Below are 17,935 nucleotides of genomic sequence, written 5' to 3'. Positions count from 1 at the left end.
ATTTTGGCCTGAGTTTTCAGTGAATAATCTCTAGACTTTTCTGGAGGTAAGGGAGAAGCCAGTGTTCAGTGGTGTGGAGTAGGTGAGGGGACAGAACCGCCTTTTTCAGTTCCTCTCTCCACCCCAAATTCCAGTTATACATAAATATTTCTGTTTAAATCAGTTTAGTCCTGAGTTTTCCTGTTGCTGGTTTGGACTTTGGCTTTCTTAGGTTGCCTATATTATTTACCACTTGGCATCTGCTTTCTAGTTTCCTAATAGTTCTCACTGTTGTCTCTTGTCCTGTTCTGTTCTTCCCATCCTAGAACATTTGGATCCTTAAAGAAAAAAAAAAAAATGTGTCCATAGTTTCAGTGAGACTTGGAGAAGGAGAAAAATTATATATTTGTGACAATCTGTCATCTTAACTCGGAAGTCCATTGAAATTTATTAGGGTTGTGAATGTTTTCTCCTTATGATATTTTAGAGCTTAGATTATTTATTAATGTTTTCTTCATGAATTGTGTCCCCTTTTCCTTTTCTCACCTCAGGTAAATTCTGTCCAAGCAGTATCTTAGCTGAACCTAAACTGTTCTCACATTTCATGGTTTATGTAACACTTGAGAACATCTAATTTTTTTTCCCCATCAGAACAGAAGTCAGGTTCTAGGGAAAACTTCCTCGTTATTTAATTATACCTTGTATGGTTACTTGGTATATATTTTTTAAATCATTTGCTGAAAAAAATTATGAGGAAAAAGATAAAAAATGATAACTCCTCCCTAAATAAAAAAGAAAAACCATCATATTCATCTTTGTCAAAAATTATGATTTCTAAGAGTGTATCAACTTTAATATCAATATTAACAAAGTTTAAAAAATTGGAAATACCTAGATAAAAGTAATACTGCTTTAAGCACTATTATTATTATTTATTTACTTTTTTTTTTTTAGAGCGAGAGAGTGTGCAAATATTGGTGGGGGCAAAGGGAGAGGGAAAGAGAAGTAATCTTAAGCATGTTCCACTCCCAGTGCAAGCCCGAAGGAGAACTGGATCTCACGACCTTGAGATCATGGCCTGAGCCAAAATCAAAAGTTGGATATTTAACTGGCTGAGCCACCCACGTGTCCCTAAACACTATTATTTTTTAAATTATTTATTAAAAAATATACCAAGATAGGTATACCAATACCCATCCTCACCAAATTGTATATTCTCAGACATGACTCATGTCATTTTTACTTTAAAAATGATGCATTATTTTGACAAAATTTGTAAGCTTTTGTAGAATTTCTATTGGTTTATTTATGGAACATCTACCGAATATCAGGCACCGTCCTTGGTATTTAGGATATACCAATACCTACAGTGGAGGATTTTGAACTAAGGCAGCATAAGATACAATGGAAAAAGAGGTGAGGAGAATATAATATGGGCAGCAGAGCAGAAAAGTGAAAGAAAAATCTCTAAATAATAGATAGGAGAAGACATTTCTGGTGGCCCTAGAAATTGATCTCTGAGAGACTGAAGAATCTTGCTAGGAGTTGAGATATAAATAGAGCAAGCAAAGATTTGAAAGTTTTTCTCACCTGGGCTGCTTACGCCCAAGCATATGAGAGATGATCACAGGTGTTGAACGAAGATCCTTATTGGGTGTTGGCCATTTTTGAAAGTTTTTCTCACCTGGGCTGCTTATGCCCAAGCATATGAGAGATGATCACAGGTGTTGAACAAAGATCCTATTGGGTGTTGGCCAGACAACAGAAAAATGGGAAGGCCTTTCATTATCAGATTGTCTGCATTTTAGTTGCATCCTAATAGCCCAATCCTGTGTTTATAAGAATAACGTCCTGAAGAAAACTTTGGAGAGAAAAGGCTGCAAAAAATATGTTGATTTTTATGTCAAACCATGTATGTTATTTTCCCTTTTTAAAGTGACATTAATTTTTTTCCTGATATTTCCCTCTGAAATTTTGAAGATTGATATTTATCAATAAGAAAAAAGAACTGCTTATGAACACTAACAGCATATTTTGATGATTTATAAATTTAAATGACCTATTTGTGCATAGATAGGCTTTTCCGATAATGGACCAATCTTCCTGGGCCAAATGTGAATAATCACATGGTTAATCAAATGCTCCTGAAGTATTGCAACCTGAAAAATTTCAATCAGTATTATAAGCCTGACTATATGTATAATAAGCCTAGAAGAAACACAACTTTTAATTTCATTTTCATAGTTACCCAGAATGAATTGTGCATGCTGCATTTTCCTTTTAAAAATAGTCTTATGCCTTGTGATTTAAATTATAAATGCAGAGAAATTTCATTTTTCTTTACTTGATAAAGCTACTAACCTCTTTTTCATATGTATGAAGTCTATACACAGATATCTAGCAAATAATTGAAAATGTGAAATATGTGATCATTTAAGATTTTGAAAAACATTTCTGGCTTTGCAATTAATAATTTTAAGAAGGGATTTATTTTTCTGCTTATTTTTTCCAATATATATTTTTATTTATTTTTAATTTAAACTCAATTAATATATAATGTATATTGGTTTCAGAGGTAGAGGTCAGTGATTCATCAGTCTTATCTATCACACAGTGCTCATTACATCACATGCCCTCCTCAATGCCCATCACCTAGTTACCTTGTCCCCCCACCTCTTCCCTTCCGCAACCCTCAGTTTTATTCCTATGATTAAGAGTCTCTTGTTTGTCTTCCTCTCTAATTTCATCTTGTTTGATTTTTCCCTCTTTACCCTGTGATCCTCTGTTTTGCTTCTTAAATTACACATGTGAGTGAGGCATTCATGTTATATTTGAAATAAGTATCGTATCAGGGATCAAGAGTTATTTTTCTGTACTATGTGATGATGGATCACTTTTTCTTTCTTGTTGGGCAGTACGTGAGAGCAATTATTAGGTATTATCATTGTCTTTTACATGAATATTCTCCTGGCAAAAATTAGGTTTGTTTAATTTTGTGGAGTCTTAAATCACTGGGATCATTATTTAGTAATGCCAGCAAGAAATGCTTTAACATAAATAAGAATGATTCACATAATATTTTCACATAATAAAAATTTACATATATTTTGACATAAGTATAGTGACATAAGTAGTGATAAGTAGTTATGATAAGTGGTGATAAGTAGTTATGTAACATCTTAGTAATTGTTTATTAAAATTAGCTGAGAGTGAGAGCACAGATACTCTTACCTGAAATTTGGCATTTCAGTGTCTGGCTGTAATGAATTTATGAGACAGCTATCTCAATTCCCAAGTGGCAAAACAGTTCTGTCTTGTGTAAATCTGCAGAGATTTCAGGTGGATAGAATTAAATTATGCATTGTCTTAAGCACAGGCAATTAAACCATTAGAATTGTGAGCATAAACAAAGACCATCCAAATGAGAACACACAGAGACTTTTTATTCAGAACGTACTATAGCAAAGGAGTCAGCTACCATTACTTGCTTTTGGCAGAGACTCAAAGGCAGGCAGAGTAGACAGAAAGCTTTAAAATCGGGGGAAAAGACTTAAGGTATCTCTGATTGGAGATTGTTGACACAAGAAAAAGTTAGGCAGGCTCTCTACAAGGCATCCTATGTGATTGGTTTGGGGAACACATTTGCTTTTTCTGATTGTTACTGAATTTAAAGTGAGGCAAATATAAGTAGAACAGCTGTCATTGTCAAAGTCTTGACCATTCTTGGTCAGTTGCTATAAAGCCTGTGGTTTGGTTTCCCCACCTAGTTGCTGCAGCTTGTGAGTCAAAGCTCATTGTCATATTTAGTATGGCCAGTGTCCATTTGTGTGCTTAGCTTCTCAGAAATTTAGCTGATAATTTCTTTGGGATGGTGATATACAGATAATATATAAATAATATTGAATTAATTTTATGTTTAAAAACAAAATACTTATTTTTTATAGAAAAAAAACAATCTGTATAATCTGTATTCTAAACCAATGGTCCAATGAGTTTAAAAGTAACTGGTTTTTAAGAAAAGAAAAACAGTGAAACATTCCAATAGATAGACCTGTGGGAATATAACTAATTTTATTCATCTTATTCCTGCTGTGTTTCAAGAGCCCTTAATTAGTGTAGGTTGGAGTTTATTTGCTCTTTTACAGTACTTTGATGAATATATTCTATAAATAGGATTCCTCCTCATTGATATCTTAAATTCTCACTCCTATGTCTAATTCCTTCACTTACAAAACTTTTATACCTTATTCTCAACCTGTGATATTCTCTTGTCTCAGATCCTTCCATTCCCCCCCATTTATTGTCATTTTATTTTTCTTTTCTTAAATAACCTAGACCAATTGACCTATACTATAACCACTCTCATGAAAATCTTGATCTCTTTGTCTCTTCATGACTACATGATTGGGTGTTTCATCCATTCTTTTCTTATGATTAAGTGTGTTTTTGTACCCGGAGATGTTATAGAGGGAGGTAGACTCAGAGAGATACTAAATTCTTATTACTCTGGTATGTAGTTGCTTAAATCATTTTTAATTTGGAGTGAGAGGGATCCTCTCTCTAGTTAAATCCTCTTACCTTCTCTGTTTTGGGGTTCTGTTGAACACTCTACCTTGGTTACAGATATTTGCCTCTGCCAGTCCCATCCCTTACTTGGAATGAGTACTTGCCTTAAATATCAATAATTTATATTTATATTTCATGACCATATTCTGTGATTATGAGTAGAAACTGATCTTAGCCCCTACCTTGACTGTCACAGACTCATTAACCAGGTCATTTCTGGTTTGTCTTTCCAACAAGGTCACTGATCATTCAGGTGCAACTATATAAATATTATCACTATCACTGTAATTACTATGATAATGAAAATGTGGGGTTGCCTTCTTTTGCTCATACAATGGCAGAGAGGCTGTTTAATTTTATTTTCTCCATGGAAACTTACTCCTTCATTTGCTTTAGAAGGGAGAGATGAACTTAAGGTTTCCTTAGGAAAACATCCTGAACACCTCAAATTCCATCATTGTCTTCAAAGAATATTTCCTTTGACCTACAGGAAAAAGTTAAAATTTCAAGAAAGGGTTCCATCAAATTTCTGATCTTATGGAATTGATACTATGCAAGAAAGATAGAAATAGAAATGAAAGCAAATTACTTGTAGGAATAAAAATATTAAATATATTATTTTACCCTATGAACATTAAAATTAATTTTTGCTTACCATAATTTACTTACATATATAGGGAACTTATTCAAACTTGTTTTAAGAATAATCTATTGTAACTATATGGGACCTACTAATGTTTTGAAAGTTCATTAACATAGCATGGCCCTGGAAAAAGAAGCTGAACTAAATCATGTAATATATTTCATGGAAGTTTTGACTTTTCAGTTTAAAGAGATACTAAAGCTACCTGGGAATTATTTTTAATGCACATAGTTTGAAGGCAAAACAAAATGTAGTGATATAAAGGCCAAGAAAATATTAAGAGAAATCAAAGATTCATTGAATTATTTGTCCATTCACATACTCATTTCTTTTTGCATGTATTTAAAAATATTATACACTGGATTCTGCTCTTCATATAAAAAGCAAAATCTAGGTTGGGATTCAATATCTACCCTCAAGGACCTGTAGAAATTAGAGGAGGAAAAATGTAAGAATTAGGAACCCAGGAAATGATGAACTATGCATTGGTAATTAATAAAGACTTCACAGAAAAGAAGCAATTTGAACTCAATCTTGAAGAAAGAATGGGAGTTTCTCAGGTGAAGAGGAATACATCCCCCAGAGAAGGAATATAAAATGCAGGTCATTATTAGAAGGGAAATTAGCAGGAGAGAGCACTGGTGTAAGTTGGGAGCACTTCATGAAGGGCTTGGAATTAGAATTTCAACTTATAAAAACATGAGAAGTCAAATGTTTTAAGATGACCGTCATGTGTTATATATGAAAAATAAGGGATCCCTGGGTGGCGCAGCGGTTTGGCGCCTGCCTTTGGCCCAGGGCGCGATCCTGGAGACCCGGGATCGAATCCCACGTCGGGCTCCCGGTGCGTGGAGCCTGCTTCTCCCTCTGCCTATGTCTCTGCCTCTCTCTCTCTCTCTCTGTATGACTATCATAAATAAATAAAAATTAAAAAAAAAAAAAAGAAAAATAAGGGGAAATAATGGTGCTATTTTTTTAAGGAGAATGTAGATTTAGGAAAAATGTACTTTTGAGGATATTGAGTTCAAATACAGATATTTTGCATTTCAAATAAAACATGCAAGCAGAAATATCTAATTTCCTGGAAAAAGGAACTAGAGTTCAGGGTAATATTGGGTACAGATCCAAATTTGGGAATTATTCTCAGAGAGATAAGTGCTAAAGCTATGAGAGTCATTGAGCTTTTCAAGGTAGGCTGTCTGAAAAAAGAAGAAAAGGAAACTATAGTCTGGATATTAGAATCTATTTAAAAATTTAAAATATTATAATATCAAATATTCATTTAGTCTGCTTTTCTTTCATAAATTATTAAAATGTTCTTGTACATTATCTATTCTTCTTATAGAAATGTGATAAAATATAATTTTATGGTATTTTAATTTCCCAGGAATAGGAATATTTTATAGACATTCCATGGAATCCCTGCAGACACAACTTGCCATGTGTTTATGGAAAATATAGCTGTACTTCCCTCACTGTTTTTTTTTTTTTTCCCCAGATTGGAGCTTAGTAGTCTAGAAGAAGATTTACCCATATTTTCAGTGCTTCTTACATATAACACAAAGAGGAATGGAAATTTAACTTTGAATCTGTACTACAATCTGCATGAGAGAGAGATAATAGCCACAGGGTTAGAGCAATGAACAGTTTCTTTTTTATTTTATTTTTAATTAGAAGCTAGAACATCTTACATTGTTGGTTGGAAGTTCACTGTATCAGTAGAGATAGCAAAATAAAAACAGAAAAAATAATGCAATATATACATAATTTTTATTTTAATTTTTTCCCTGGTGTTTAGCAATAGATAATTGACTTTGGAATCTGACACGTGAGAGTTGAATCCTGACTTTGTCACTAGATGTTTTTTGTGATGTGGACACAGCACTCACGCTCTACCAACTTCATTTTTTTGTCATTATAATGAAGATAGCAAAATCCACCTGATATGTTTGTTGTGAAGATTATATAAATAATGCATATAAACAATGCCTGGTGCAGAGTAAGGACACAATAAATGGTGACTGTTATTTTCAAATGACTTCAAATTCTTTAAAAAAAATGATGTGAAAAAGCCATTAAGAGAGTTGGTGTGGAACTTTAAATTTCTTACAGAATCCCACAAAACCTAAGCTAAGACAACATGGGACGTGCCCACATGGTTCCTGGTAGGTGAATTAGAATTATAGTCAGCAGCTGATGGCATACAGGTTGAAAATATTTTGGCCATAAAATGGCATTGATCAGTCATCACAAATACGAATTTATTGTTAGATAATATTAAAAGGGAGCCAAAGGATGAGTACAGTTCAGGTGACATAGAAGGAAGAGGAAAAGTTATATTCTTGCTGGAAATGAGATATAAGCTGCTCAAGTAGGCATTTCCAATAAATTTCAAAATAGGAAAACAATTTAAGGGTGTTGTTTTAAATAAGTATACAATTTGGTTAGTATGCTCTTGATTTTCTGGATAAAAAAAAATGTGATTATAAAGCAATGACACTCTACATTTAAAAGAAAGTAGTCCTATTACATTTGTAGGCACACCATAACTAACATCATGATATCCCTTGAGGTCTACCTCCTATAAAATATTAGATTGGAAAGGGCAGATTCAAGCATTGCAGAAGTGTCAATTTGCCAGCTGGCCATCATGTATTTGACTGGTGTTTAACAATGAGTATTGGCTGACCTCTGCTGAAGAACATGGAGAGTATCTGGGTACCTCAGGCAATTGCAATCCACAAGTGAAAATACAGTCTCTCAGATTTGTAATGGAATACCAAGAGATGTCAAGGTGAGTCACATCATATAAATGTCACCTACTCTGACAGCATGCAGGACATCTGCCCGTGGTGCTTTTCTTCCAATTTTCTCCTTGTATAATGAAGCAACTCTAAGATGCCAGTGGGGACGAGTAGTCTTTTACAGTGCATCAATAGAAATAAACATTTTATATTTCAAATCTGGCTCATTTGTTATAGCTTAGGGCAGATACCAAATCATAATTGCTCTTGAATGAGAGCAAAACTCAGTTTATAGAGGTGTACAGAAAAACTAACCTAAAAAAGGGACACGAGTAGCTTGACAGTACTCTTTTAATGACTGCATTGCCAGTGGAATTGCCGATTTGGGGTTTACTATTTGTCCATTACATTTAATAAAGTGAGTATCCGGGATGCCTAGGTGGCTCAGTGATTAAGCATCTGCCTTCAGCTCAGGGCGTGATCCTGGAGTCTTGGGATCAAGTCCCACATCAGGCTCCCTTCATGGAGCCTACTCCTCCCTCTGCCCGTGTCTTTGCCTCTCTCTTTCTGTGACTCTCATGAATAAATAAATAAAATCTTTAAAAAAAATAGAGATACTTTTAAGTTACTGTTTTTGGCAAAATTCTATATTTTAATAAACAGAATGGTCCAGCATTTAAAAAATGATCTCTAGTATTTCCAAATCATAATTTCTTACTCATCTGTGGAGTTCTGCTTGTTTGTTTAATGCCTGTTTTTTATCTTAAATGTCCTTTACTTGGTATTGTCATTATATCATTGCCTTCCTTTAATTATTCTGGGCTCTTTCTGTTTTCTTCTACTATCCAGATGGCTATTTTACATTTGCTCTTTTCCATGGTAAGTACTTGTCAACACACCTTCTGATTTCTTTTCTTCCACTTCTCTGCCCTCAATATATTGGTTTATATTTGTCAATTTTGTCCTTCTTCCCACAGTCTGTTTCTCTTCTCTTGACTTATAATTGTCTTATTGTCCATCCACCAATTCTCTTTAATTTTCTACCCTTCTCCTATTTCTCTTTTCAACATTTGTATCTTTTGTATGACCATCTTTATTAATATCTCACCAATGACTCTTCCTCTTTATTTTCCCCTTTCATTTTTTTACTTCCTTTTTACAGGGAACTTGCTTATACTTTCTCTATGCCATTATTTTTTCCTTACATTTCTATAATGATGTCCTTATCCCATATCACTCACACCTGATAGATATTTATTAGAGTTCACTATGTGCCTATAACACAGGGACCTAAAAATAGTATGATACAGACCTTGCCTTCAAGAGGTCCCCCATCTAGAAAAGACAGATGCATAAATCAGCCAATCCTTAAAAAAATATAGAAAGTGCAGAGATAAAAACAGACACAGGCTTTTATAGAAGCCCTAGAGAATGGTACTATGGGTTGGGGGAGGGTGGAAACAAGCAAAAAAATTCCCACATGTCATATTATCTTAGCTAAATCTTGAGGGAAGAGTATTAAGTGGTGGGAAGACCTCTCTGGGTACAGAGGGTGCTATGGAATAGGCTCAGAGACATGAAATATTATTTGTGGTAAGGAAATATGTAATCACTTTGTGTAAATGGTTGCAGAGAATGTGCAAAGGGAGTTGGGGAACAGAAAATGGTCTTTTTTATTATTTGCCATGCTAAGAAGTGTGAACATGAACAGAAACCTTGGATGCCTTTGAAGCAGGAAATATTCATAATCAGATAATCATTTTGACCATGTATTCTTTCATGTAGTTAGAGGATAGGTTTGAGGGATATAGAAAGGAGTTAGGGATCCTCGTTGAAGACTATTTTATGAAAATCTGCATCACGATTGCAATAGAAGAAGACCAGAAAGAATGGATTCAAGAATTATTTTGATGCAAACCACTAGAATCACTTAATTGCTATTTGAATAGAAGGAATAAGGAGGAGAATGATTTTTGGACTCTACATTTAGTGATTAGATGGACAATGGTGTCAAAAGCTAACAGACAACATGGCAGAGGAACTAGTTCATCTTTTGTTCTCCCTCCTTAATAGGTCTTCCAACAATATTAATAACTTGCCTTTTTTTCAAGTACACTGTAATTTTTAAAGCTCTCACCCACCTATTACATAATTTAATCCTCATGAGAATCCTCTGAATCTGACTGAACAGGTGCTATTATCCACAATTTTCAGGTAAGAGCACTGGAAAAGCCTTTCCTCAAATATATATCCCAGTAACAGTGGGTTATTTAAATGCTCAAAATGTTTTCAATTAGGCAGACTCACATCCTAGTCCTGCAGTCAGGCTGGCGGCATCTTTTCTACGCCTGGGTAACACAGCCACAAAAGGACTGCCTTCACAAACATGAACAAGTTGAAAGAGGATGATCCTCATCAGATGCATCATCAACCAGCTACTCTGTCACAAGGTGATGCATATTGTTTACTTCCTCCTCCTACACAGAAAATTGTCATCCTCATCAGAAGGAACAGCTTCAAATAAGAGGAAGCTTATTGATTGACTCAAAATTCACCCTTAATAACTATACATTTCATAGGCTCATAATATTTTGCATATCATGTTTTATACATATGTTACAAATAGGCTTGAGACTATATTCAAGCACAAAGCTCCCAAATTCAACCCAATAATCTTTTCACATTTGTTGCACATTTTTTTGTGTGTTCCCATGGAGTTGTATTATAGACACAGATGTTATTTTCAAAGCAATGTGCAAGCGGTTGGTATAAAAGAAAGGTTTCTGTGTTCTCCCAGACCAGCTGAAAACTAGAGAAATCACTTTTCTAGTAGCGGTAACAACACAGGCCTGATAATAAAGGTCTTCTCTACATAGCACTCATGTTTATTTCCAATGGGACATGAACACATGTAGAACACTGCACCATAAACATATCCCCCTTACTGTATCTGAATCCACTTTGCTGTGAGAAGGTATAATTTCATCATGCTTTACTGGTGAGGGTCCTTGTATAAATTTAATCCTTGTCCTTCATTCTCATTACTTTAAAATTATGTTTGGATTTCAAGTTTAGGTTTAACATGATGATACATTATATGAATTGAGTATTTACTTATTCAATAGGCAAATGAGGAAGAGAAAATGCATTGAATTATGATTCCAATGAGGAGCTTGGCAATGGCTTACCTTCATAAACTAATTGAAAGGACCTGTCAAATTATACTTCACAGCCTAAAATCTTGGTCTGCAAGTGAGAAATAGATCAGAATTATTTAAGTGCTGTTTACCTCAACCAGTGTTTATTCTTTAACCAGACTTATTCTTAAAGTTTTCTGATGCAGAAGGGTATTGTACTCTAGAAAAGTGATTTTTGTCAAGCAGCATTTTCCTCTAAAGATCTAGATTTTTTCTGATTGTGTTAAAATTTGTAACTATTCTACAAATCCCATGCATCTCTATAATAAGTGTCAGTGATACAGACCAGGTCAAATAATTCTCTTTTCTAAACTAAATCAACTCAGCTATGTGCATGTGGATATTTTTAACAAAAGTAAACCCAGGAGTTAATTAGAACAGTTGTTCTCAAACTGTAATCAGAAATACCTGAGGGATTTTTTTTAACACACATAATTTTTGCCCCTCCTATAGACTTAATAAGTCTAAATATCAGGGTATAGCGATTGAGAATATTTAAGCTCCCAGTTTATTCTGCTGTGACCTAATGAAAAATACCAGCTTGAAATGCAGATTTCATATTATTCATCTTCATGTGGAGAAAGTAATGATGTGTACAGACTCCTTGTGTAGCATGCTGCCATCCTATGTGTTAATACTAAATGTGCACCTATGTGCTTGTTTGTCTACAAAACATCTTGGGATGTTTTCTTTTAGAGGACCAGAAATCAGGTTGGGGTGAAAGAGGCATCTATTTTTGACTCTACAACTTTGTCCATTTTTAACATTTGAAATTATTTTTAAGTTATGAATATGTATGTGTGTGGGAGAGTGAGAGGGTATGTGGGGGATGAGTGTGTGTCTATATAATCAAAGAATATAGAAAAATATATGATATTTTGCAGCATTTATTTGGATACCAGGTAAATTTTGATTTCTCCTTAGACATTTCTGTTTTCAGTTTTTAGAAAACCATCAATTAATATGCAAAATAGTCTTACCCATGGTTTCATCTCTATTCAAACCCTAACCCTGACGATGTAATTAAGTATTTATAGCATTCTCATGATAAGCTAGGCCCTGTGTTTGACTCTGGGAATATAAGACAACTGACATATGGTTGCTACCCTCAAATGCTGGCAATAGAAATATAAACAGATGAAGAAATGTGTGTAATATAAACTTATCCCCAAATGCCTCATCTAAAAAGATTTAAATGTTAGTCAAAAACTTCTAAGAATCTGTTTATTACGAAGGGGAGGATGGAAAATATTGTTTATCCTCCTCCTGCTATTACTATTCTCTCTCTCCCATGTAGGATAGTGGCCTATTTCCTACCAGTCGTTTGTTTGCTTGTTTATTATTTATAAATTTTGTGCTTCTTCCATAGTACTATAAGCTTTTGCTTTGTCTTTGGATTATTCAAATTCTTAATGACTACCAAGATACCACCCAATGGAGAATGAAAGGGAAAAGGAAGGATATTTAGAGATCTCCGTGTCTGCATACTTGCTATTCCACTTTTCTGGAATGTGCCTTTCATTCTCCACCTATAACCTTTTCTGCTTTACAGACTCGTCTGAAATAGACTCACTTTCCATTTATCCATCCAATTATCCTCTCTCTTGCTTTGAAATACCTAATTTTGATTGCAAAAACATACAAGGTACAGAAAATAAACAAAATTTGAAAGAAGAGAAATTTACAAAAGAAAAAAAAAAAGGATTTAGTTGTAAAACAGTCCTGAGATTCTAACATAAAAATTAATGTCCAAAACAGTATCCACTTGTTAAGAATGGGGCATACGTTTGAATCTAAGATGTCTAACAAAAAAAGATTGATTTAAAATAATAAACTGATTTTAAAATATAATTGAATGATCAGGGAAAGCGTAATGGTTTGTAGTTTACAGGTAGACAGACAATTTATTTTGTATTCTTAACTCTCAGTGCAGGGTTTTGCTTATGGGTGATATCTGTTTTCCTTTTATGATCTTTAATTGGCTAAAACTGATCCCTTCTCATTCAGGTGAATAATGTCTAGGCCACCAGAAACGAAAGTGGCTATTAAAGGAGTTCTCTGAAATACAGTGCATAAATTAGAGTTTTATAAATGATATAAAACTAGTCAGTGGTCAAAATAATGTTCAGCTGAGGTTATGAAAATGAAGCTAAGGAGCAGAAGCTAGCTGTTCAAATGATCTAGGGACATGTGTTATTTTCCCATTACTGGGCATGGTTACTGTTGCTACTGATGTTAGGTGGAAATTGAGAAGAATTGAGCAGGAGATAGAGGGTGTAACCAGGGAGGTTTTGAGCCCCAGAAGGACAACATTAAAGGCTTCCTTTTGTTTTCTTTTGTCAGAATTCTACTGTAGCATGACCCAGAGATCGATGATTAAGTGAATTGAGAGAAGTATCCTGAGAATCTCGGAAGTCAGTCTTTCCTGGATAGCATTTAAATATTTTTATGTGGTGCTTATGATTGAGTCTTTCCCACTTTTAATGCTTGTAAATTTTATTCATTGTTCACCATAAATACACATATGATTAAATGAAATAGTAACAGTACTTTCAAATCATTTTCACATGCACCATCTAATTTAATAATCCAGATCATCTGTGAAGAAGATAAAAATAGCTAGTAATAATTTAGTAAGTGCCATTATATTTCAGACCCTGTTCTGAATTATTTAACTCATTTAACCTTCAAAATAATCCTATGAGGTATGTACTGTTATTATATTAGAGATGAAACCATGAAGGCATGGAAGGAATATATTAATAACCCAAGGCCTCACAGCTGTAAATACTAGTGATGGGATTAGAATCCAGCTTATGTATGCCCCTTACCTTTACCAGCATATTGCAGAGAAGGAGGTAGAAGCAAAAAGATCATGTGCTTCTATGATTTCTGACATATCTCTTTCTGTGACATACAGATGTAGAGAAAAATGTCATCTTGCTGGCTCTAAAGTTACATGAAACCAGCCTCACAGTTTGTTTGTTTTTTTTTTAATTTTTATTTATTTATGATAGTCAGAGAGAGAGAGAGAGAGGCAGAGACACAGGCAGAGGGAGAAGCAGGCTCCATGCACCGGGAGCCCGACGTGGGACTCGATCCCAGGTCTCCAGGATCGCGCCCTGAGCCAAAGGCAGGCGCCAAACCGCTGCGCCACCCAGGGATCCCCAGCCTCACAGTTTTAATCAGTCAGGATCAGAATCCAAAATTCTTCTAGTCTAAACCTGCATAATAAACACAGATCCATGAAGCAGTATAGAAGCTAGCAGGTATTACAGTGAAGTCCTAGTCTCAAAAATATGCAAGCACATTGATACAATAAAATAAATGCTATTATACAGTGTAGTGCATGCATGCACACACACACATAAATGCATGCACATATATGCATACAAAGTTTAGAATTTCGGTAAAGAAATGATCCCAGTTGCTTGGACAGAATTAGTGTAACTTCCAGAGAGGAGCGCTTGATCACTTGATCTAAGTTTTTAGAATAGCCCGATGGAAGAGACAAACATGCCTAACCCAAGCATTGAAATGAAGTAAATTATGTGAAATGTGGCAGAAAGTACAATGAATTGGGGTATTTACTTTTTTCTCAAACAGATGATCTTAGGGGCACCTATGGGGCTCAATCAGGTAAGCTTCTGACTCTTAATCTCAGCTCAGGTCTTGATCTCAGGGTCATGAGTTCAAGGCTTACGCTGGAGTCCATGATAGGTGGGGAGCCTACTTAAAAGAACAAAGCAAAACAAAAAAATGTGATCTTAGGCAAGTTCTCTAATTCTGTTTTCTCCTCTGAAAATTAGGAATGGAAAACCACCTTTCACACAGGGCTATTGTGAAACAAAATAATATATATGAATATACTTTATAACTTAATATGTAGAAGTAATATACTATTAATTATATGTTTATGTTGCTACTTCATTAAATACATGATTGCATGTAGTGACTACTGCCTATCAAATTCCTGAACCATGGTTGTAGGTAAAGACAAAATACTTAGAAAAGAGAAAGTAACTATGTTTTTTATCTCATAAAATATTAAATGGTGTCTAGAAAATAACAGATGTACAGTATACATTTGGTGTATGAATGAATAAATGAATGAATTATACAAGTTAATGAATATCGACAATGTTCTGGTTTTTACCAAGTCCTCCATTGTTCCTCCTTAAGTAGACTATGGCTTCAACATTAGAACTGCTGGAAAGGGTGTCTGGGTAGCTCAGTTGTTAGGGCATCTGACTCTTGGTTTTGGCATAGATCATAATCTCAGGGTCATAAAATTCAGCCCCACTTCAGGCTCCATGTTCTGCATGGAATCTACTTAAGATTCTTATCTCCCTCTCCCTCTCCCCTTCCCCTTGCTTGGTGGCTCTCTCTCAAAAATGAATAAATTAATCTTAAAAAAATAACTGTGAGAAAAAAGTGTATTGTTATTCAAACCTATTATGCTGGGCTTGGTGTCTGGATGAATGGTTAGTAGCAGGTACTCTCATTTTAACTTTATTCTTATTTTTCTTTTTTGTTTTGTAGTTATGATTTGTTGTATTTAACCTGAAAAATACCCCTACATAATAAAATCATTAAAGGACATGTTTTATTTACAAAAGGGAAACAATGTTTACTGGTTAGTAATTATTAATATGCATTTTCCAAGGCTGATTTTATTTTCTTTTCAAATATTTGTAAAATATTTTATTAAAGAAATACTGTACACTAAAGAAAAATCTAATAGTATATAAGAGCATATTTTAAAAAGTCTTCTATCTCACTGATACTCTCCTTCTCCTAATTCAAATTCCAAGATATGACCATTTTCAGCTACTTTTATATTTAGCTTTTCTCTTACCTATGTTTCACTAAGTAATTATATTGCTATTTTATAGTTTATCAGCCATGATCATTAGTTTTTGACCCTCTATTAATATTATACCACTTATTTTTTTTCCAATTCTGTCACTGACCACCTCTATAAAAAATCATACTCTTGTAACCATTTTGTTCATCAATCAGATAGATTTCCCTGAGAACAGGATTCATCTGGATTCACAATTTGTTGTTTTATTTTCCAAATTTATTTAAATTCCAGTTAGTTAACATACAGTGTAATGTTGGTTTCAGGAGTAGAATTTAGTGATTCATCACACATATAACACCCAGTGGCCTGGTGGTTATCATAAGTGCCCCTCCTTAATACCCATCTTCCATCTAACCTATCCCCTACTGACCTCCCCCCATCAGCCCTCAGTTTGTTTTCTATAATTAAGAGTCTCATGTTTTGCTTCTCTTTTCCCCCTTCCCCTAAGTTAATCTGTTTTGTTCCTTAAATCCCACATATGAGTGAAATTATATGGTATTTGTCTTTCTCTGACTTACTTCACTTAGGGTAGTACACACTAGCTCTATGTTGTTGCAAATGGCAAGACTTCATTATTTTTGATGACTAATATTCCATTCTATATGTAGACCACTTCTTTTTTTATCCATTTATCAGTCAGTGAACATTTGGGCTCTTCCTATACTTTGGCTATCATTGATAATGCTGCTATAAACATCAAGTGCCTGTACCCCTTCAAATCTGTTTTTTTTTTTTTTTTGTATCCTTTGGGTAAATACCTACTAGTGCAATTGCTAGGCTATAGCATAGTATATTTTTAACTTTTTGAGGAACCTCTATACTGTTTTCCAGAGTGGCTGCACCAGTTTACATTTTTACCAACAGTGTAAGAGGGTTCCCCTTTCTCTGCACCCTTGCTAACATCTGTTGTTTCCTGTGTTGTTAATTTTAGCCATTCTGACAGGTGTGAGGTGGTATATTTCACTGTTGTTTTGTATTTCCCTGGTGATGAGTGATGTTGAGCATCTTTTCATGTGCCTGTTAGCCATCTGGATGTCTTCTTTGGAAAAATGTCTGTTCATGTCTTCTGTCCATTTCTTAACTGGATTATTTATTTTTGGGGTGTTGAGTTTGAAAAGTTCTTTATAGATTTTAGACATTAACGCTTTCTCAGTCATTTGCAAATATCTTCTTCCATTTCATAGGCTTCCTTTTGTTTTGATTGTTTCCTTGTGCAAAAGCTTTTTATCTTGATGAAGTCCTAATTCTAGACTCCAATTTATAGCTATATTACCTTTGTTCACCTTTTCTGTATCCTACCTACCAAATTTTACAAGTGCATGTTGATGTTTGCTTTGCAAAGTTACTTTATAAATGCATCATTAATGCTTTGCCTATTGGTTATTTCTATATTATGAAAAAACTAATATTTATATTATTCAAGCTATAAACATTATTCTTCGTAATGAGTGTATGCTCAGATTGTATTTTCTTATTTACAATGCCAGACCTTCAAGTCTTGTGCCATTCAGTGGAGGAATCCTTTATTCATTCACTAATTTATTCACTTATTCATGAGACGCCTCAGTGGCTCAGCAATTAAGTGTTTGCCTTCAGCTCAGGGCATGATCCTGGAGTCCCAAGATCGAGTCCCACATTGGGCTCCCTGCATGGAGCCTGATTCTCCCTCTGCCTATGTCTCTGCCTCTCTCTCTCTCTCTCTCGTGTGTGTGTGTCTCATGAATAAATAAATAAAATAAAATAAATTTATTCATTTATTTATTCAATAGTTGCAGGCATCTTCTATGTGTTAGATACTATACAAGGCTCTTGTAACACAATCAATGAATCAAATCTACAAAGGTCCTGGGCCTCATGGAGCATATATCCCATTGAATAGAGACAGACAATAAAGAGTAGATACAATAAGTAACTTGGATCATATTTTAGAAAGCTATGG

The 17,935-nt window shown here is 34.5% G+C and overlaps 1 protein-coding gene across 4 annotated transcripts in view; it reads left to right on the top strand.

The window, feature by feature from the left end:
• The window catches only part of CTNNA3 (catenin alpha 3), a 1,671,697-nt gene that overhangs the window by 1,536,816 nt on the left and 116,946 nt on the right, over window positions 1-17,935 (top strand). The window contains exon 16 of one of the 4 annotated variants that reach the window (XM_035715353.2): window positions 13,473-14,925. The exons of the other annotated variants lie outside the window; for them this stretch is intronic. Within the exon in view, the coding sequence (XP_035571246.1) occupies window positions 13,473-13,485 (13 nt within the window). The 3' untranslated portion in view covers window positions 13,486-14,925. Of the gene's footprint in view, window positions 1-13,472; window positions 14,926-17,935 lie in introns of those variants that run through there. 4 annotated transcript variants of the gene reach the window in all.

Source organism: Canis lupus, chromosome 4, assembly GCF_003254725.2.
Source record: "Canis lupus dingo isolate Sandy chromosome 4, ASM325472v2, whole genome shotgun sequence".
In the NCBI taxonomy this organism is placed as follows: Eukaryota; Metazoa; Chordata; class Mammalia; order Carnivora; family Canidae; genus Canis; species Canis lupus.
This window is presented reverse-complemented; position numbering and strand designations above follow the sequence as displayed.